Here is a 23,734-nt window from a genome sequence, read left to right as displayed (position 1 = left end):
TAATACCCCTATGAGTACCTATAGTTGAATTTAAAGTGCTGAACCTCCACTGTCACAGTGATTTCAATCAACACAGGCTGATACATTGTAATGCACTATTACATACTAGTGAATAAAATGTGTTACACAATAGTAAATAACAATACTACCCCTGGACCTTATTTCTAAGCACAATGCAGATAGAATTCATACTTGAAGCCACTGAAACTACACTTTTTGACATTAAGTAGACAAACATTCCTTAAGGTAACTTAGGACCAACAAAATTTAATATGATCTTGAATTAATTTTTGATTAAATTCCTCTTAAAAAAAAAAAAAAAAAAAAAAAAATTAGACATTTTATAAATTATGAATAAATTACAAACAAATTCTTAGAAAATTAATTGTCTTAAATGTTAGATACAATAAGTTGAGATTTAACCATGAAGCTGTAAAGAAAAAAAAGTAATCATAGTTTAAATATTATATTTAATATATTTAAAATTAAAAATATATATGAAAATAATATTAAAATTTGAGTTTTGATTTGCTCTGGTTACTAGTACGTTAACTCAAGCCCAAACCTAATTAAATTTAGGTTGAAAATTTTCAACCTAGACCCACTCTATTTGTAAAAATAATTGTCCAAGCCCACGAAAAATCAGGCGGGCTCGGGTTGGGTTCCAGTTGCCCAACCCAAGTTGCACCCTTAATCTGGGGTTGCCCTGACTAATCCTCAAGGATCCAAGAAGGGTGCCTTCCCACTCCAGGCCAGGTAAGTCATGGAATATGGCCGCGCAGGCATGACACCAAAGAATTGTTTGCACTCAGGTGGGAATTGAACCTCAGACCTACTGCTTCATGAAGCACCAGGGCCAAGTGACCTTTCGACTAAGACAATCCCAAGACAGACAAATTTAATATTTAAAAAAGACGAGAACCTCCAAACTGCTAGGCCACACAGGAAATGCTGAAGCAATTGCATCTGAAACCTTTACAGTAAACTATGTACTGATAGAGATAATTATAACTAAAGCATAGAAGCCAGGCATGTATGTAGCAGCATGCTGTCCACTTACATGTTCTATATTTCAACTACCAAAAGTGAACAAAAAAAGGTTAGCTTTTCTTTAGGATCATAAATCCAAACACCAGTCTTAGATGTAACACTAGCTGTTCTATCTGAGCTACAACAGAACAAGGATTCCACCTTTGCAGCCTTTCCATGAATTCAGTTCCCAAAAGTTCACAGAATATGTCTGATTCGACGGGATTCCTCTGGCTGAGCTCTGGAGGTAGTACAAAATTGCGATCCTATACATGTCAAGGCAGGAGATCTATTGTAATTAGACACTTGATGCCTGAGAATGTGTGTTTCACTGAACAGTTTCTTCATTTCCAGGATCAGTTTCTGGGCTCCTTGATTCATCAGATTCAAGTCTAGAATTTATGTCCACGCGTTCAATCGGAGACACCTGGTTCGCTGTCATTTTTTCCTGCAAAAACTTCACAAAGTGCATGATTTCAGCACATAATTGGCAATTTTCAAGTTAAATATATCTTTGAATTTAAGCTTCAGCTTACCTGCAAAAGCTGAGTCATTCTGCCAGTTCTGCTATATTCCAAAGGTTTAGAAACAGGTGCAGATTGATTATGAACATCAGAATGAATAGTTTGCAGCGGCTGGATAAAAAGAGGCTCATTCGAGGTTAACCTAGAATCTTCCATTGACGATATACCGGTGACCTTACTTTTCTCAGACTGCATTTCAGAGAAATGTGAAGAAACTTGAACCATCTCATTAATTTCACCTGGCATAGAAACACTGGTCAATTTCATTGCCTGGGCTTCTTCCCCATGCAGGACTTCTGAAGTACCTTGACGAGAAGGACCAATGTCAATTTGCACACTTCTCGGTGTTATGTGATAGTAGGTTTGAGATTGCGTGTGCAGCTCTTGGCTTGCACCCGTCTCAATCTGTTTGCCTTTTGAGGGCACCACTTGAGCAGCCAGGGATGCAACTGGAGGTATTTGCTGGGCATTTGTTAATGCATTAGATAAATTGACTGGCTGGAGTATAACAGGCACCACTGTGCCTCTCGAGCCCACTAGAGGAACATCAGGTGCTGCCACTGAAGTCACGCGTTTTCTTTTTGAGGACTTCGGGCTCTCAGTTCGAGGAGCATGTCTATGCATCTGACTTGTAAGTTGTGATCCATTCAGTAGAAGAGTAGCTTCGTTTCCACCAAGATTGACATGCTGTTCATTTCTTTCTCTGGATCGAGCTTTGTGACCACGGACACGAGTTTGATTTTCTGTTGGCAGATGAATATCATTTCTCCTAATCATCTGAACATGTGGTGCTACATCATTTCCTGCTGAGATCGGAACATGATGTCCTGGCTTGAAGACAACACCCCTCAGGTAGATATTGGAGTTGCCAATCCTAACATTGAGCAAATAACCAGCATCAAATGCTGCCTCCACGACTCCTGTGACTACCTGACCCACCATGCCATTATTTCCATCATCAATTGGATCAACTTGTTGGGGTCGGTTCCTATTCAATCCTTCAAATCCAGGTGGCACAGGAGCACTCTCCCCACGGTTTATGCTCTGATCTTTCTTTGGGCGACCCCGCTTTCGCTTCAAAGGAATGTTTGGAGGGGCATCGAGGCTGTTCTCTTCATTGGCTTGGTTCATTTTCAGGAATTGTGCAAGTTCTCTAGCCTTTCCAGTAAGATCTTTTATGATGCCATCACTACACAGAATGGAAATCGTCAGAGTCAATAGTAGCAAATAGTGGCCAACGTGATGGATCTCACTTGAGACAGAAACAAAATACATGCTAACACTAATAAAGCATTTTGCAAATATTTAGGTTTCAGCATAGGAAATCATTGTAACTCACCAAACTACTTCGATTCTAAAATTCCTGCTTCAAAAAGTGCAATTTCAGCCAAGTTATACTTGTTAGAGGATTAGTTTTATATTTGAGGGCAGTCTTGTCTTTTCCCTCAGTTTATTAGTTTAGGTTATTTTATAATCCTATATATTGTATTACTTTGCATCATCAAATAACAGCAACTACAGATTTCTTCTCTTCTCTTTACTGTTTGCATAAATCTAACATGGTATCAGAGCAGTATTCCATAAAGCAAATTGCATCAAGCTTCATTACAGCAATTGCATCAAGTCTTACAACATAGCATCGATTTTGTGTTTCGTTTGGCACCTTCTCTCACAGTAATTATGAACCCTAGTTCCACTGTCTCTCACAATCGGTCAGAATTGCAGCAGCTACCACAAATTGACGATCTTGGACTTGCAATTTCTCTCTCTTCACTACTTGGATATCTTCTCTTCTGGTTTGCATCGCACACAACCAGCATCTCTGTTCGCAATTCTAACAGATCGCAGCATTTTCATCCTCTCTCTTTGCAGTACTGTTTGCATTGCAGCATTATCGCAACCCATAATCACAACCCATCACAACTTTTATTGCAGCAGCATCTCGCAATCGCAGGAACTCGCAAACCCTAATCGCAGGAACTCGAAAACCCTAATCAGCAATTGCAACTTTTGCATAGTCTCTGTTCAATTGATCCCAGCGCCTTGCAACAGTCGAAGCCCATTGCATAGTTCACTGTTCTTTCGTAATAGCAGCAACTTGTTTGCATTGCATCGCAACCCAGAGCTTTCTATTTGGTTCAAATCGTATCTCTCAACTCAGTATCATTGCAATCCTAAATATTGCAGCAAATTGCAGGCATGCCAAATTGCATCGCAAAAGCAATTGAAATCCTAATTGCAGACCATTGCAGTGAAGAAATATGTAGTTGCTGTTATTCGATGATACAAAGTAATACAATATATAAGAATATAAAATAACCTAAACTAATAAACTGAGGGAAAGGACAAGACTGCCCTCAAAAATAAAACTAATCCTCTAACAATATTGTCAACCAATGAATGGCAACATAATATCGCCAATAATAAGCTGATGCGATTCACATTTCATGTCTTTTGACATTCTACCACAAGTTTCAACATTTTGCTGTGACCCTAAGCATTTAATTAGTCAAAATTTTGTAAATTGATTCCATGGTATCTGCTGATCATACTTTCTTTTTCCAACTACATAAAATATAATCATGATCAGACAGTGCCAAAATGACCTATATCTTCATTTTTTTTTTGGTGACAAGTAATGTCTGCAACTAGTTCTTATCAGTAGTTCAGTACATCACTCTGGGCTTCAAAGGAGCCATCCTAAATGAAGCATGATCACAGATCCAGAGCATGGCTTCACCATAGGCCAAGGGGAAGTTTAAATCTTAACCTTTTTCAATTAAAGTCATGCAGGCTAGCATAAAACACTGCTACCGAGTGTAGTAGGGAATTGCAAGTTGCGTGCATACCCTTTGTCATTCGTGAGAGTTGATCATTCTATCCACACCATAGGAGCTAAACTTCCTAAGAGCTATATTCCTTTCTACCAATAACTAGCTATTTCTAATACTAAGAAGCATGAATATGACACGACACAGACAGAAAAACAAAACAAATCTTAAAAAATTAAATAATGGACATGACGACTAATAGATATATATTTTTATATGTGATAATATATTATAAGACTACTATTCATCAAATGCAAGAATAAAAAATCCCAGATCACAATAACTAATGAACTATAACAACTCTCGTTTGACAAGACAAAAAAGGGCAGATCAGGCTAAGTCCCTTTATAAAATTTGTTGTAATTTATATCCATAACTACAACAAAAGATTACACTTGTACAAAGAATGAAAAAAAGAAGAGGAGAGAGACAATTGGATAATAAAAGATAATTCTAAATTTGTAACTACAACAAAAGATTACACTTGTACAAAGAATGAAAAAGAGAGAGAGAGAGAGAGAGAGAGAGAATTCTATTAGGAGAGAATTAGTTAACGAAAAAAAATAAAAAAATAAGGAGAAATAAGGTTTAATTGAGAAAAGAATTGCGGTTTGTTGATTATAAAAGAGAGAATCTATAGAGGAAAAAGTGATTTGTGATAGGAAGAGGACAAAAAGAAAAGAAAAAGCTAGAGAAAGAGAATTATTTAAAAAGAAGGCTCACTGGTAGTCAAGCTCCGATGCTCAAGTTTGAAGCTTTGTTGTGAAAGAGAGTAAGATGTGTATCATTTTCTTTATGAATTTTTTAATAAGTAAAGTTTAAAAGGATTATCGAAGGATTTAAATATTAAAGTTACACCATTTCAAACAACTTAAGCTTTTAGATGATGGTTGCTAAACATGGTATTAGAGAAGGCAACGTCCTGTGCTCAAACCTCACCGTCACCCTGATAATTAAAAATTAAAACACGTAAACCAAAAGAAGGCACATAAGGGGGTGTGTTGAAGGATTTAAATATTGAAGTTACATCCTCTCTACCAGCTTAAGCTTTTAGAGTAAATGATTTGTTTTTTTGATAAGTAAGAATTTATTAAAAGACGTTCAAAAGGGGAACGCATCCCTCAAAAACAAAAGAAGGCCAAAGAGGGCCTCTAAACCCTCATCAGATCCAAAAATTCTACAAGCTTATCCAATGATTTACAATTTCTTCCTAAAACCCAACAAAAAAGAGTGCTAAGAATAGAGAATTTCAGCAACCCAATATGATTTTCCTTTTCATCATGTGATCTCCTATTTCTTTTTTTTTTTTTTTTTTGATAATTAAGCAAATTCAATAAATAATGTTCAAAAGGAGAACGCATCCCACGAGCAACAAAAGGACCCTTTGGACCCAAGGAAGAAATAAAATCAATTGTCTCCTTCAGGCAGGAACAATGCCTTCCAGAACCCCAAAAGCATAAAGAAGTAATAAAAGTTGACTTAAGAACAACAATTGAGGATTCCTTTCCTTCAAAGGATCTATTGTTCCACTCCCTCCACAGACACCAGCATAAGAACAACGGTGCCATCCTCCAAAACCTACTAGCATGACCTCCCACAAAGCATTCTCTCCAAGCCTCCATCAATCCTCTCGTAGATCTAGGCATCAACCACGACACCCCAAACATGCCTAACAAAAGACACCGACAGTCAAAAGCCACTGGAGAGTGCAAAAGAAGATGATCCACCGATTCTCCATTACATTTGCACATACAACACCAGTTAACTATTATTTGTCTTCGCCTCCTCAAATTGTCAAGCGTCAAAATCTTGCCCCACACCACTGTCCACGTAAAGAAAGCCACTTTGAGTGGCACCTTAGATCTCCACACTGTTTTCCATGGAAACGTAATCCCTGTAAAATTTGCGAGGCAATGGAAAAATGAACTCACTTCAAACCTTCCCCGAGCAGAAGGCACCCAGACAAGCGAATCTCCACCTCTGCCACAATTCTCATGCCGATACAAGGACTCTAGCAACCCACAAATGTCGTCCAACTCCCAATCCTGGAAAGCTCTCACAAACCGCACATCCCAAGTCAACCTCCCGCTATCAAGCTGATAACAGTCTGCAACCGAGGCATGCCTGTCACCAGCAATCCTAAACAATCTGGGAAAAGAACAAGCCAAAGAACAATCCCCACACCAAAGATCCTCCCAAAAGCATACGTCCCTACCATCCTGAACTCTGAATTTGATGTGTTTTGAAAACTCATTCCAAAACTCATTCCATCATTTTCTAATGGATTTCCAAACACCAACACCACCAGGAATCCTAACCAACACCCCCCCCCCCCCCCCAAACCGGCACAAAATAACCCTCCTCCACAACCTATAGCATTCCACTCCATACCTCCACAACCACTTACCTAGGAGCGCCCTGTTAAATGACACTAGCCTCCTTAACCCTAAACCTCCAGCCTGAATCGGCCTACAAACTTGCTCCCAACGGATAAGGTGATACTTAAACTCGCTTTGTAAACCACCCCATAGAAAGTTCCGCTGAAGCCTCTCAATCGAAGTAGCAACCACGGATGGAATCTGAAAAAAAAAAAAAAAAAAGAGAGAAAATATGTAAGAATACTTGAAAGCGTACTTTTCAAAAGAGTGACCTTCCCACCTTTCAATAAGTACTACTTCTTCCACCCTGCCTGTCTCCTTTGAACCCTCTCAACCATTGGATCCCAAACACCCACAGTCCTCGAAGAAACTCCCAAAGGTAACCCCAAGTATGTAATTGGAAAGCTACTAATTCCACATTCAAGAATAGAGGCTAACTTACCTATATTATGCACCTCCCCCACTGGAATCAAAGCACTCTTCCCTACATTTACTTTTCAAGCTTGAGACCGCCTGAAAACAAACCAACACCGACCTCAAGTACCTTATTTGGGACACCTCCGCCTCGCAGAACACCAAAGTATCATCCGCAAACAATAAGCAAGATATCTCCAGGTGATGAGCAACATCCGCACCCAACTACACCGCCCTCCCTATCAACCTACTCAAGGCCTCCATAACAATAATGAATAGAAAAGTAGACAATGGATCCCCCTATTGCAAACCTCTCGAACTACCAAAAAAACCAGTTAGAGACCCATTAACCATCACCGAAAATCTAGCTGAAGAAATACAGGCTTCAATCCAATGCCTCCATTTGTCCCCAAACCCCATTCTCTCCATCAAAAACAACAGAAACTTCCAACTCACATGATCATAGGCTTTCTCAACATCAAGCTTGCAAAGAACCCCTGGAACACCGCTCCTTAGCCTCGTGTCCACACATTTGCAAGCAATAAGAGTTGAGTCAAGAATCCGACGCCCACCAATAAAGGCATTCTGAGACTTTGAAATGATATCATCCAAAACATCCCTAAGTCTATAAGCTAGAACTTTAGCTATTAGTTTGTAAATGCACCCCAACAAGCTAATAGGTCTAGAGTCCTTCACATCTGAAGCCCCCCCTTCTTTGGAATAAGTGCAATAAACGAGGCATTCAACAAACTCTCAAACCTCCCGTGAGAATGAAAAGCATGAAACGTATCCATCACCTCTCCCCTGACCACACCCAAACTCTCCAAAAGAAAACTCATAGTAAAGCCATCCGGACACGGAGCTTTGTCCCCGTTACAACTCTGAAGCGCCTTCAGCACTTCCTCTTCAGAGAACGGAATCTCCATTCTATCTCTACTAAGCTCCGAAATGGAATTAAAGTGAAGCCCAAGCTCCCCATCAATAGTAATCCTCCCAATGTGATTGTCTCTACTATGAGCATTAGCCACCTGATGGAAAAATTTAGTATTCTTGTTACCCTCTTTAAGCCATAAAGCTCTAGATTTCTGCCTCCAAGAAATTTCTTCCAACACTGCAATCTCCGCAAGCTTTGTTTGGCACGAATCCCTCCTACTTTTCTAACTCTCATCAATACCGCCCATTCCTTCCCGCCTATCAATCTCAGAAATCTCCGCGAAGGCCCTATTTTTCCTCCACTCGAGGTTCCCAAACACCTCCTTATTCCACCTTTTGATCTCATATTTCAGCCCCTTAGGCTTTTCACAAGAATAAAGCTCGGGTTACCATCCACCTTTAATCCCTTCCCACCAAGCCCTCACACACCCCTGGAAATCCTCTACCCGTAACCACATGTTCTCAAATCGAAAAAGAGTACTCCTCATTCTCAATCCACCACAATCTAGAATCACAGGAATATGATCAGAAGTTGATCTAGCCAAAGCTGCCTGGATCACATCAGGAAACTTCTCTTCCCAATCTCCGGATATAAGAAAACAATCCAATCGTGACAATGTAGGGGCCTCTCTACCACTCCCCCATGTAAAAACAGCTCCCTCCAGCGGTAAATCGTGCAAATGATAACCATCAATGAACTCTGAGAACTGCTCAATTGCCAATGTCCACCTTCCTACTGTCGATCTCTCCTACGGGGATCTAACAACATTAAAATCGTCCCCCACGCACCACGGAAGACCCCATTGATCCTTCCTTACCCCCAACGCCTCCCACAATATGTGCCTCTCCATCCTCAACTGGGCATAAACACCAAAGAAAGCCCAACCAAACCCATCCTCCTCCATGGAAAAGGCACACGAGATGGAAAATCTCCCTCTCCACACATCCGTCTTCGAAACCCATCTCCTATCTCACATCAGCAAAATACCCCCAGACGTCCCCAAAGCATCCAAAGCCACCCATTCAATAAAGCTTCCCCCCCACAAGCTCCTAACCACCCTACCAAACATGGCAACCAACTTTGTCTCCTGCAAGCAAACCACATGCACACCCCACTTCTTCATAGCCATCTTCACCACTTTTCTTTTGTCCGGGTTATTAAGTCCTCAAACGTTCCATGAAATAATTCTGCACTTCATTAATAACAGATGGATACCCCTTCCCCTTTCCTTCTCCCTCTACCACTCTCCTCACTCCTCTCCCTCCCGACCCATTAGTCCCCTCATAATTCACCCTAAAGAACAAGTTGCGGATATCCCTACACCCTCTCCACGGAGTCAGCCTCTTTTCCTTGCTCACTGTCCGTTTTCTGCTACCCCCTCTCCTCCCCAATCTCCCCCTCAACAATAGAATGCAAAACCATACGAGCCTGCTTCTCATTTGGCTCAAAGGAAACCCCGAACAGATTGCTTACATCATTAATATTCTCCTTTACCCAATCCATCCCCCTATCCTCATGAACTGCTTCATGAACACCCCTCCATCTCCCATCCGGTCGTATCTCAGACAAGGTTGAATGCACTCCAAAACATCAGCCTCCTCCCATAACGCCACCGCTCTGTCATTTGGCTTAATGTCCTCAGCTTCCCTACCTCGACACTCTTCAACGGTACTAGCCACTCCATTACGTATAGGAGTGCCTATGATACCATTAAAGACATCCCCGATTGCATCCGAACCAAAATCCAAGGTTCGGTTCAGTTTTTTCAGCATCTTATAAACATGTAACTCCTTCACCAAAGCCAAAGTAGCGCCATTACCAAGATTGAACCTCATATCTCTTCCCACACAAACCGTAACCCGCTCTGATCTCGAGAAACATCCTCCCCAGACGTCGCATCCCTTTCTGACATCCCGAGACACCCACCTCCTTTCAACCTCCCCTCCTCCTCATCGACAGCCCCTTCCGCCACAGGCGAGAGCCTCCATTTATTCTCCACCACCTCCCCCCTCAACACCCAACAAGGAGTAGAAGCAGAAGAGGAAGGGCTAGAGAAAAGATTATGAGATTGCAGAGAATGGAACATACCAGGTTCACATTCTATTTGATGACGAATAACCCATTTTTGTTTATCATTGCGTGACCATCGCCAAACTTGATGCCGCTGTGATGCATCATTTCGTCCAATACCCTCAGAGATATCCAACACAAAGAAGACAGGCCTGAATATGTTCTTTGAACCAATTTTCTGACAACACAAATCATGCCGAAAAATCTTCTCTCCTGCACCAAACCCAGACTTTCTTGTACTAACCTTCACCCAATTGTTCTTTTCTACCGCAGACCACTGTCTACCCTCATACCCTTGATGCCGCGTAGAAGCCGACGCCCTTGTGTCACTCTGTGAGGATGAAGAAGTATTATCCTTGCCAACTCTTTTGTCTGTGGGTAGTCTTAGCACTGAAATAAATAACTTCTTATTGGATCCTCACTGGACCACCCTCTTTCTTCCTTGGATATCATTGTGCTCCTTCTATAACAGACTTCCAAAAAGCTTGGACCTTTCAAGCCCAAGCCTAACCCTAACCCCAACGTCAGATGATGAGGATGAACCAACAGGCCCAACAAAATTAACATGTCTGTGGGTTGGCCAGCCCCAGAAAGTTGAGGCGGAAACTTACTCACCTGTCTAGGCCCATCATTTCTCTCCTCCCTGCTTGCACAATACGTACCACCCAATGGTCCATAGTGAGGCCCAGCCTTAGAGGAAACCTCACAAGCTACATCAAAATTGGATTGCCCATAAGCCGGCCCAGACCAGCATCCCATCTTGAACAAAAACAATCTTGGCAATTAGAAAGCCCATTTCTTGGTAGATCAAGTCCAGAATCTGATGGGCCAGACCCACTCCCACGCCCATCCTCACAACTGGCATCCAATCTTATCCTACCATCTTGGACACGTGGCCCCCCAAAAGAGGAATCAGCTTTGCGGAGGAACCGAGAATCAGCAGAAAAATCAGCATGTAAAAGAGGCGCACGCAACGGCCTCTTGTATGTCCTTGCCCTAGTCTCTGATCGTGCCGTGCATCTCACGTGTCTCTGTCCTTGGGCAGAGATCTGAATCTATAACTCCGGTCGAACATTCGCCGAGCGTCTCCTTACGTCGTCATTTTGATGGTCACCTCCATTAGATGGCTCAGTTGCATACATCGGAAGTATGAAAGATGTAACTCCTTCCATCAAAGCCACCTTAAAAGCCACCCGATGATCTTCCACAAACACAAATTCCAGTATCACACCACCGTCGCCAACAAGGAGGGTAACCCTTTCTCCGTCTGTCCTGTCGTCTGCCACCACGTCACTGAAGCCACCACACATCTCACCAATAGCTTCGAACTTGTGACACCATAAATGTAGAGGTAACATACAATACCACTCTTCTTCTCCTATGCCTTGTTCTCACCGCCGAACAGCCCACCGCGAAGTACCACACATCAATTGACAGATAACAATCACCCCAAATCCTTTTCCTAGAAGTCAGTACCCGTCGTGCCTTTGATTCTGTCGGCAATCTGAACAGAAGAAGTCCGTCAGGCAAGGTTGAAACCCTCACCCCATAAGAAATCATCCACGTCTTCACCGCCCATTCCTCAATCCTCTCAATATTTCCCACATCCTTGTCGAAACGTCCGACCAAACAGGATTTCAACACATCTTCACGAAACTTGAGACTATGCTTATCAACCCTAAAGACATGACTCTCTTTGGTTGGGAAAGACTCGATTTCACCATTTGTAGTGAGGCGTGGTAGACTCGCTACATCCAAAAAAGTCTTCTTCATAACATAACATATGAATATAAAATTATATCCTTGATGTGTGTGTCTTTCTATGATCTCCTATTTCTTTCAAGCCATAGACACCACCAGACGCACAAAGGAGCGACTCTCCAAGAGTCATGAGCTTGGCCTCCACTATACAGCCTCTCAAAACATCAATCAAGCCTTTGGTAGACAATCCCAAACAAACCCAAAAATATAAGCTAACAATCTCGGGCCATTGGGCAATGTAAAAGAAGATGATCAACCGTTTCCTCGCCATTTTTGCACATGCAACACCAATTCACTACGATCTGTCTTCTTCTTTGCAGATTGTCCTGGGTTAAGATCTATCCCAAAATGGATGTCCATGTAAAAAAGCTACTTTGAGAGGCGCTTTTGTTCGCCAAACGGCCCTCTATGGAAATGGTAATCCAGGAGCATCTGCCAAACAATGATAAAATGACCGAACCTCAAAGCACCCATGTGAATATGGAATCCAAACACATATGTCGGAAGTCTCCTCCACTATCTCCTGAGGATACAACAAATCCAAAATATCTATAGCATCTTCCATCTCTTAATCCTGAAACAACCTCAAGAACCGAACATTCCACACCGTAACTCCACTATCAAGACGATGACAATCATCCACCGTGGCATGTTGATCAGAAGCAATCCTAACTAGTCTAGGGAAGGTGCTAGTAGGGGAGCGATCCCCGCACAAAATTTCATCCCAAAAACGTATCCTCCTCCCATTTCTAACACAAAATCTAATATGCTTGGAGAATTCGTCCCACTCCTTCCGAATGTGTTTCCACACCCCAACCCCATACGACAATCTCAACTCAGGGGTGTACCATCCTCCTCTCGCCTCCCCATGTCTGCTCACAATCACCCTCCTCCAAAGTCTGCGTCTCTCTATCCCGAATCTCCAAAGCCATTTTCCCAACAAGGCCTTATTGAAAAAGGCACTAATCTTCTGATTCCCAAACCACCTTGCCGCACTGGAGTGCAGACCTTCTCCCACTTCACCAGATGATACTAGAACTCCTCCCTTTTACCTCCCTAGAAAAAGTTTCTCTGCAACCTCTCAATCCTATCCACCACTAAAGAGGGAATCTGGAAGACCGAAATAAAGTACGTAGGTAGACTCGACAAAGTGCTCTTCAAAAGAGTGACCCTTCCTCCTTTGGAAACGTACTGTTTCTTCCACCCAGCAAGCCGTTCCTCAAACCTCTCCGCCACTGGATCCCAAATACCCACACTCCTAAAGGAAACCCCAAGAGGCAAACCCAAATAAGAGATGGGTAAAGAACCAGTGTTGCAACCCAAAACAAGAGCCAAAGTAGAGATATCGGGAACCTCTCCAATTGGTACTAAGACACTTTTTCCCACATTGACTTTCAAGCCAAAAACGACTTGAAACCAAATCAGAACACATCTCAAGTATCTCATCTGTGCTACATCCGCATCACAAAAGACTAAAGTGTCGTCTGCAAGCATCAAATGGGATATCTCCAGTTGACTAGCAGCCTCCCTGCCAACCCTAAAGCCTCTCAAAAAGCTCAAGTCAACTGCCCTTGACATCATTTTGCTGAATGCCTCAATCACAATAAGGAAAAGAAAAGGAGACAACGGATCCCCCTGTCTTAACCCTCTCGAACTACCAAAAAAGTCTATTGGAGCATTATTCACAAGGACCGAGAACCGAGCACTAGATATACAAAACTCAATTCATTTCCTCCATCTCACTCCAAAACCCATCCTCTCCAAGAGGTAGTTTAGGAAACTACAGCTAACATGATCATACGCCTTCTTGATATCAAATTTGCATAGAACACCCGAAACCTCACTATTGAGTCTAATCCACACACTCGCTAGCAATAAGAACATAATCAAGAATCTGACGTCCTCCCACAAAAGCATTCTGAAAATCCGAAATGACGTTATCCAAAACATCCCTCAATCTCAATGCCAGAACCTTGGAAATCAATTTATAAATGCTCCCCACCAAACTGATAGGTCTAAAATCCTTGACGTCCGTCGCTCCCCCCTTATTTGGAATGAGAGCAATAAACATTGCATTCAAACTTTTCTCAAAGTGACCCCTTGAATGAAAAGGGGAGAAAGTCCCCATGACCTCCCCCTTGACCACCTCCCAACTTTCAAGAAGGAATCTCATCGAAAAACCATCCGGGCCTAGGGCTTTATCCCCATTGCAACTCTTCAAGGCCCTCAAGACTTCCTCCTCATGAAAAAAATATGTAACCCCCTTACAAATATCCTTCTCTTTGGATAGAATCTCCCCATCAACCGTGAGTCTTCCAATATGATTACCCCTTCTGTGAGCATTTGCCAACCAATGAAAAAAATTCATATTTCTGTCCCCCTCCTTAAGCTACAAAGCCCTGGATTTTTGCCACCACAAAATTTCCTCAAGTAAATCAATCTCAGCAATTTCCGCTTGACACTCAACCCTTCTTTGGTTCAAAGCCTCACTAAAGCTACCCTCCCCTTCCTTTCTATCAGAAGAAATACAATATAGAACAAAGAGGAGAGAAATATGTAAAATGTTTGAATGAGATTTAATAATATGTAAAGGCTTGAATGAGATCAATCACTCATTCACAACTCTAGTACTTATAGATAAAATAAGAGCACATGCTCATATTACATGAATAGAAACTAAATCAAATCTAAATCAAATCTCTGCTAATATGGAAAGTCATTCCATAAATCATGGCTATCGTGCATGCTAACATATGCATAATCAAATCTATGCTAATATGGTAAGTCATTCAATAAATTGTGGCTATCATATATGATAACACTCCCCCTCAAGTTGGTGCGTGAATATTTGAAACGCCCAACTTGGACAATGCATTCTCGAACACAATCTTGTTAGCGCCCTTTGTAAGAATGTCTGCAAGCTGCTGAGAGCTTGTGACAAATGGATCGAAAATTTGACTAGCCATAATTTTCTCTGAGATGAAGTTCCAATCAACAAATCAAAAATTTCTCCTCAGACCATAAACAATTAGCAATGTCTCCCCAGACCATAAATAACCAACAATGTCTCCTCAGACCATTTCCCTTCATACACATATTTAAAACATGTAGATGGAAGAATCAACAATGTCTCCTCAGACCATTCCCCTTCATACATATGTTTAAACAATGTAGATGAAAGAATCAACAATGTCTCCTCATACCATAAAAAGAAACAACTGTCTCCTTAAACCATTTATGAATAAGTGGTGTCAAACTCGCAACACCCTCATTGAGGTCGGACCACCTTGCCTACCCGACACCTCCCAGATGGGCGATCTCACCTTAGACCATTCCCGAATGGGTGGTGCCGAACTCGTAATGCCCTCATTGCAGCCGGACCACCCTAGCTCTGATACCAAGAAGAAAATAATATAGAACAAAGAGAAGATAAATATGTAAAATATTTGAATGAGATTTAATAATATATAAAGGCTTGAATGAGATCAATCACTTATTCACAGCTCTAGTATTTATACATAAAATAAGAGCACATGCTCATATTACAAGAAAAGAAACTAAATCAAATCTAAATTAAATCTCTGCTAATATGGTAAGTCATTCCACAAATCATGGCTATCATATATGCTAACATATGCATAATCAAATCTATCATAATATGGTAAGTCATTCCATAAATCGAGGCTATCATATATGCTAACACTATCAATATCAGCAATCTCATCAAAAGCACGATTCTTTCTCCATTCCAAATTCCCAAAGTCATCCTTATTCCCCTTCTTAAGGTCCTCCTTCAAAAGCCGTAATTTGCCTGCAAGGGAAAAACTCGGACTACCAGTTACCGCATAGCTCTCCCACCAAGATCGAACTCTCTCCAAGAAACCCTCTGCACGAAGCCACGTGTTCTCAAATCTGAAGGGAGAACTCCTCTTCCGCATTCCACCACAATCTAGAACCAAAGGGATATGATCCAAAGTCGGACGAGCAAATGCCACCTAAATAACATTTGGAAACTTAATCTCCCAAATCCCCTGCCAAAAGGAATCTATCCAAATGAGAGTGTAGGACATTCTCTGCCACTTGACCATGTGAACGAAGCTCCCTCCAAAGGAAGATCAATCAGATTATGATCATCAATGAAAAAGGAAAAATGCTCCATAGCCGTAGTCCACCGTCCCCCGGTTGATCTTTCTGAGGGCGAACGAATTATATTAAAGTCACCTCCTATACAAGGGATGAGGCCATCTATGCTCCACCAAATCAAGCTCCTCCCACAGTAAGTGTCTTCTGTCATCTCCAATAGGGCCATAGACTCTCGAAAAGATCCAATGGAAGCCATCTTCCTCCAAAGAAAAGACACAAGTCACCGAGAAACTACCAACCCAAAAATCTAGCTTAGAAACCCATCTTTTGTCCCACATCACAAGAATGCCACCCGAGGAACCCAAAGCATCCAAAGAAACCCATTCCACAAATCTTCCACCCCAAATACTCCTAACAGTCCTGTCCGAACCTGAAGCTAATTTCGTTTCTTGCAAACACACCACATGCGGATCCCATTTCCTAATAGCCAACTTCACCACCCTCCTTTTATCCGGATCATTTAGACCACGAACGTTCCATGAGATAATGCGTAGCTTCATTGACAAACAGTATATATCTCTTTCCCCCTTCTCCTCTCCCTTGACTCCCCTCTCCTCCCATCATAGTTGACATATGTAATAAGGCCCCTCACATAAAAAACTGAAAATTTGAAATGTTTTGAGCTCTATATTATTGAAACTTTTCAAATAATTTCACATACTTTATACTTTAACCCATCTTTTTCCCGAAATCATTTAAAAATCCCCTTTTCATTAGACATGCGTGTCTGTGGTGTGTAAAAATATATATATATCCAAACATGTTTTTAGCATCCAATACATGTTGGGCCATGTACAACGCGTGTCCGTATTTGACATTTGTTAACCTTTAGGCGTACCAGTACTTCCTAGCGGAAACACCTCATTATAATTATTCATTGTGTTCCTGTCAATGAGAAGATCATAAGGATTAGTAGAGGGATACTTCGGTCTCTTTGGTTGCGTGAAAGTCCCTTGGCCTTCCTTCCAATCTCTTTCGGGATTAGAATGAGTATCGCGCTTCCAACCATGAGTACGAGCAAGGTGAGAATCCAACGAGTAAAAGCCATGATTGTGGTAGTAGTAGAGAGCGGAAGGGTTTTAAAGAGAGAGATCAAGTACAGCTATTATCTATTAAGAGTTACAGCTGAATGTACAGCTGTTATCTATTAAGAGTTACAGCTGTTATCTATTAGGAGTTACAGCTGTTATCTATTAGGAGTTAGCGTGTATTAGTTGTCAAATTAATTGTATAGTTGACTTACCTTGAATAGGTCTGTGTATTCTGTATAAATACCCTTGAGATATATGAAAGAAAGATAACTTTTTCTGCCATTTATCAATTTGGTATCAGAGTTGAAAAAAAAAAAAAAAGGAAGGAATTTCCTCTGCTTTCTTTTCTTTTCTATTTTAACCTTACTTCTAAAGACCTGCAACAGCCGTCAGCAATCTTCTTTGTGCTGCTGCTACTTGTCTTCAATACCTCTTAGCCACGATCCATGGCAGCCAAAACAACCACTGACTCTTCCTCTCTAACCGAAAATTCATCTGACAGCAAGAAGTTCTCCACAATGACTATTCACGAAACTTCTTCTCCCATTCTTATTAAATTGGATGGTGCTAATTATCGTGTTTGGTCTCAGATTTTGGAGATGCATATTGCTGGTAGACAGAAAAAGGGGTATATCACAGGGAGAAAGGTTGCACCTGCAGAGGATGATCCAAGCTATGATAAATGGGAGGCTGAAGATGCCCTAGTCAAGTCTTGGCTTATTAATTCCATGACGGTAAATCTAATGTCCCACTTTGTGCAGTGTGGAACAGCCAGGGAGGTTTGGGATGCGGTAAAAAGAAGCTATCTTGATGTCTCTGATTCTTCTCAAGTTTATGAACTGATGAAGAAGTCGTTTCAATTGCATCAGGATGGTCGGCCTCTTGTAGAGTATTACAATGAGCTAAACTCAATCTTCAAGGAACTTGATTATCGAAGACCAAATGATATGACGTGTGCAACTGATATTGAGAAACAGAGGAAGCGTATTTCTGAGGATCGGGTTTATATGTTTCTTGCAGGTTTGGATCACAGTTTGGATCAAGTTAGTAGTCGTGTTCTAGCTACCTCTCCTTTACCAAGCCTGGAAGAAGCATATTCTCTAGTTCGTCGTGAAGCACAGAGACAGGTCACCATGGCAATAAAGGATCACTCAGAGACCTCGGCTCTTGCTGTCCAAAGGAGTTCCCGACCAGCTCCTCCTTCTACCGACTTCTCGTCTCTGCACTCACTGCAATAGTACGAGACATACGGTTGATGTTTGCTGGAAGAAACATGGTTATCCGGAGTGGTTCAAGATTAAGCAAGCTGAGAAGAAGAACAAGAAATTTGCTCAGGTTGCTATCACCGACACTTCTCCATCTTCTGCTTCTCATGTATCTCGAGTGTCTTCACAAGGAGGTAATTCTAGTTTGGCCTTTATTTCTACTGCTTCTAACACTTGGGTTATTGATTCAGGGGCCACTGATCATATGACTAGTAACTCTTCCATACTTGACTCTCTAATACCTTCACCTGTTAAGTCTGTTCAAGTTGCTAACGGGACTCCTATGCCAATTACAGGGGCTGGGAATGTCTCACTTTCTCTTACATTCTCCATGTCTTCAGTTTTACTTGCACCTAATCTTTCTAACAGCCTTCTTTCCATTAGCAAAATTACCAAAAAAACTTAATTGCTCTGTAACTTTTCATTCTACCCATTGTGTGTTTCAGGACAATCTTACGAAGATGACGATTGGCATTAGTAAGGAGAGAGGAGGTCTTTACTACTTGGAGAAGGGGGTAAGGGAGTTAAAATTTGAACCTAGCCGTGGTTTTCAAGTAAAGAGAGAGTCTGACAGAGAGAAGATATTTTTATGGCATTGTCGTTTGGGACATCTATTTTTCTCTTATTTAGAACGTTTATTTCCTAAGTTATTTTGCAATATTTCTGCTTCTAGTTTAGGGTGTGAACAATGCATTTGTGCTAAAAACCATCGTGTTCCTTTTAAAGTGAGTTTCAGTAAAAGTCCTATTCCTTTTTCATGTGTTTACACAGATGTGTGGCGTTCTTTTTCTACTCCTTCTGCTTCGGGCCATAAATACTTTGTATCTTTTATTGATGACTGTACTAGAGTGAGTTGGGTTTATTTGCTAAAATCTAAGAGTGATGTTATACATGTTATTCCTCAGTTTTACAAAATGATTGTCACCCAATTTCATACTCAGGTTCAGGTTTTCCATTCTGACAACGGTGGTGAGTATGTGAATCAGTCTCTTACTGATTTCTTCAAACAACATGGCATCCTCCCCCAGACAACGTGCGCCTACACGCCACAACAAAACGGCATAGCAGAGCGTAAGAATCGTCATCTCTTAGAGGTGGCTCATACCTTATGCTTTACTATGAATGTTCCTAAGCGTTTCTGGGCTGAGGCTGTCATGACTGCTGTTTTTCTTATCAACCGAATGCCTTCTTGTATAGTTAAATATCAAACTCCATTGAGAATGCTATCCCGATTTCACTCTATTCCTTTTACACTTAATCTTTGTCCTAAGGTTTTTGGTTGTGTGTTATGTTCATATACATTCTCTTCATAGGGATAAGCTTGACCCTCGTGCTCTTAAGTGTGTCTTCCCTGGTTACTCTAGTTCACAAAAGGGCTATAAATGTTTTCATCCTCCTACAAGTAAATACTATGTGTCCATGGATGTTCAATTTTGTGAAAGCGAGTCTTATTTTTCTGGGGATGTATCTCTGATTCCTCTTCAGGGGGAGATTAGTAGTAAGGAAGAGGAACGGTTATGGCTGGAAGAAAAGAGGTTGTGGATTTCAAGTGAGGAGGAGGATTCAGCTGTTATAAAAAAAGGAGAACCTTTAGATACTCTTGATCATGTGGAGACTGAGTTAGATGAAAAAATAGGTGAAAGACCAGCCCACTTGTTCAAAGAAGTATATGTGAGAAGGAACAAGGTTGCCACTGTCACGCCGCCTCCTTCTAACTCTAGTACCCCTCTTGATGATACTACCATGCCATCGGATGAATCTTCTAGGATTAACTCTGAGGTACATGTTTCTTCTCCTTTAATTTCAACTTCAGATATTAATTCTAACCCTATAACTTCTGTGGAGACTGCTGCCTTGAATCCACAGGTTGGTAATCAGGGTAGGAGGTATCCTTTTCGTGATCGTAAAGAACCTGATAGGTTGGGTTTCTCCAAATTTTCTTCTAATGTTGTCTATCCTATCTTTGATTTTGTTTCTTATCACCATCTGTCTAAGATTCACCTAGCTTTTGCCCTTCAGTTGTCTGCTGTGTCTGTTCCTAGTCATTTTTAGGATGCCCTTGGAGATCCTAAGTGGAAGGCTGCTATGGTAGAGGAAATGAAGGCTCTCCAGAAGAACTCTACTTGGGAGTTGGTTGAGTTACCTCAGGAAAAGAAGACAGTGGGATGTAAGTGGGTGTTTACAGTGAAGTATAAGTCAAATGGGACAGTTGAGAGGTACAAGGCTAGACTAGTTGCCAAGGGATACACTCAGACTTATAGGATTGATTATCAAGAGACCTTCGCTCCTGTGGCCAAGATGAACACTGTTTGAGTTATACTCTCTCTCGCAGTTAATTTGGACTGGCCATTACAACAGTTTGATGTGAAGAATGCCTTCCTTCATGGTGATTTGATAGAGGAGGTGTATATGGATCCTCCCCCGGGGTTTACACGGTTACACCTGAAGGAGGTAAGGTATGCAAGCTAAAGAAGGCTTTATATGGGTTGAAACAATCACCAAGAGCATGGTTTGGCAGGTTGAGCTACTCAATGAAGAAGTATGGTTTTAAGCAAGCTTTGGCAAATCATACTCTCTTCTATAAGAGGAATGGTGATGATATTACTTTGTTTATTGTTTATGTGGATGACATGATTGTTACAGGTAGCAACACCAATGAGATAGAGAAGCTTTGGAGCTATTTGGCCAAGGAATTTGAAATGTAGGACTTGGGGGGTTCTGAAATACTTTCTGGGCATTGAAGTGTCTCAGTCCAAGCAGGGACTTTTTCTCTCTCAACGAAAGTATACATTAGATCTCTTCGCTGAAACTGGTAACTCTGCGTGTGTTCCTATAGACACTCCTATTGAAGTAAATCATGGCTTAGCTATCTATCTTGATCAGATTTCGACAAACAAGGAGAGATATCAGAGACTAGTGGGGAAGTTGATCTATCTGACTCACACTAGGCCTGACTTGTCGAATGCAGTTAGTGTTGTGAGTCAATTCATGTACAATCCGAGTGACCGACACATGAATGCAGTGAATCGTATTTTGGCTTATCTAAAGTCCTCTCCAGGTAAAGGTATTATGTTCTCCAGGCATGGACACCTAGACATTCTGGGTTATACAGATTCTGATTTTGCGGGAGCCAAGTTGGATAGGAAGTCTACATCAGGGTATGTGTCATTCGTTGGAGGCAATTTGGTGACCTGGAGGAGTAAGAAACAGAATGTGGTATCGTTGTCTAGTGCAGAAGCTGAATACCGTGCTCTTCATCATGCAATTACGGAGCTTACATGGTTGAAGATTCTCTTAAGTGAGCTTGGGTTTGGTCCAAAGAAACCTATATTGATTTTTTGTGATAATACGGCAGCTATTGATATTGCTAATAATCCAGTGCAACATGATCGAACTAAGCACATTAAACTTGACCGAAACTACATCAAGGATAACCTGGATTCTGGTGTGATAGAGGTTCCTTACATTAAGAGTGCAAACGAGCTGACTGATATGATGACTCATGGTGTTACTAGTGGCTCGTTTCATACATCACTATCTAAGTTGGGCATGTGAAATATCTATGCACCAACTTGAGGGGGAGAGTTAGCGTGTACAGCTGAATGTACAGCTGTTATCTATTAGGAGTTAGCGTGTATTAGTTGTCAAATTAATTGTATAGTTGACTTACCTTAAATAGGTCTGTATATTCTGTATAAATACCCTTGAGATATATGAAAGATAACTTTTTCTGCCATTTATCAATTGATCACTTATAGAGAGTGCAGAGAAGAGTTTCAAATTTTAATTTTAATTTTTTTTTTTTTTTTTTTTTTTTTTTTTTTGAAAAAAAAAATTTTTATGAAAAAGACTCACCAAGACTTCGTGTTTATAGAAGAATGAGTGGCATTTTCCTCTTCCATTTTCCGCTTTTTATGAATCTTTTTACTTATCAAAAAAAAAAAAAAATCCTCTTCCAATTATAAGGGGAAAACTTGTACTTATGGAAGGTAGAAAGCAGGTAGGAAAAGGGTCCTCAAAATTCATGCATTAGGGAACAAATCACAATTTGTTTGATTAATCGAGGTGTCCATAGAACTTCCTAAGTTTAATTTGATCAATCAAGGTAGCGATTGAGCCTTACTAGAATCCAATGCCTTGTGCCTTCTACAATTTTGATCAATCGAGCTATCAATCAAAACTCTAAAGCACGAACATGTTGGTTACACCAAACGTGTCCGAGCTGTCCGACACCTTAAATCCGTGTCCTATTTTTTTTTTTTATAAAAACTGGAGAACAGACACTTGAAGGACACACCGGCTATACGCTAGAGGACACGGCTCCAATATATATATATATATATATATATTACAGAGAGAATAAAAAGATGATATATATATATTCGTTCTATATATATAATACATAAGAAAAAGTTCATGGAGAAGATTAAGTATAAATTTATATAATACAACTAAGTTTACAGATCTGTTCTTCTATGCCACCTTTGTTCGATGAAAAACTGAAGAGATGGAGGAGATGAGGGCCGACGGCTAGAAGAGAGAGATACAGATCCATGTCCGCAAATGAGAGAGTAAGGAGGAAGAACAACCTTATCTCCTTTTATTGGTCCCTTAAGTACAACCATAGTTTTACCACCTGTTTGGTCCCAAGATTAAAATTTTTACTTTTGTGTTTGGTCCCTAAATTAAGATTTTTACTTTTTGGATACAAAATATTTTAATGAAATTTGAGCCAATGGACCCTTATATATATTTTTAAAAAATATGGAATGCAAGTGTGCCCAATTTAAATAGTGGAGAAATTGAAAAAGAAATTAGTTATTATATATATATATATTATTTTATTGTTGTATCCGTGTCCTATTTTTTTTTAGATTAGACAAATCGCCGTGTCCATGTCGTATCGTACTTATGTCTCGTGTCTATGTTCGTGTCCATGCTTCCTAGATCAAAACAAACTGGAGTAATTTGATCAATTGAGGAATCTGAAGCTCTCTTGATTCCTACTCTAATTCTTCTTTGTTTAGTCGATCTATCAAAAAGTCGAACGACACACTTTTTGAATTCTTTTTTTTTTTTTTTCAAGACTTCAACATAATTTTCAAAGTCTAGAAACACTTAACCTGACCTCCAAAATCAACAAAGAGCAAAAAGCAGGACCTGTTTTGGGACTCAAAGCGCAGTTCAATCATCATGAACAATATAAGAAAAGAAATGGAGGACTTTGAGCCTCTCATTGTCCTTACCAACGAGGACAGGAAGAAAGTAGATGCAAGCAAGGAATTGGGTCCCCAAGAAAAAGAGAAGATAGTAAGATAATGGCAAGATGCAAACAACCGGAAAGGGCTGGCAGA

At 40.8% G+C, this 23,734-nt stretch overlaps 1 protein-coding gene across 3 annotated transcripts in view; it reads right to left on the bottom strand.

Annotated features, from left to right (window-relative positions):
• Positions 1-908: 908 nt before the first annotated feature.
• LOC132311089 (protein METABOLIC NETWORK MODULATOR 1-like) overlaps positions 909-23,734 on the bottom strand; it is a 39,235-nt gene continuing 16,409 nt past the window's right edge. For 2 of the 3 annotated variants that reach the window (XM_059808817.1, XM_059808815.1), the window contains 2 exons: positions 1,566-2,742; positions 909-1,486 (listed from right to left, as the gene is read on the bottom strand). In XM_059808817.1, coding sequence (XP_059664800.1) covers positions 1,358-1,486; positions 1,566-2,684 — 1,248 coding nt within the window. In that variant the 5' untranslated portion in view covers positions 2,685-2,742 and the 3' untranslated portion in view covers positions 909-1,357. The remainder of the gene's footprint in view (positions 1,487-1,565; positions 2,743-23,734) is intronic. The other variant, XM_059808816.1, reaches the window with a different exon arrangement.

Source organism: Cornus florida, unplaced genomic scaffold (genome assembly GCF_030987335.1).
Source record: "Cornus florida cultivar Cherokee Brave unplaced genomic scaffold, ASM3098733v1 CherokeeBrave_3.0.0_Hap2_Chr06, whole genome shotgun sequence".
NCBI lineage: Eukaryota > Viridiplantae > Streptophyta > Magnoliopsida > Cornales > Cornaceae > Cornus > Cornus florida.
This window is presented reverse-complemented; position numbering and strand designations above follow the sequence as displayed.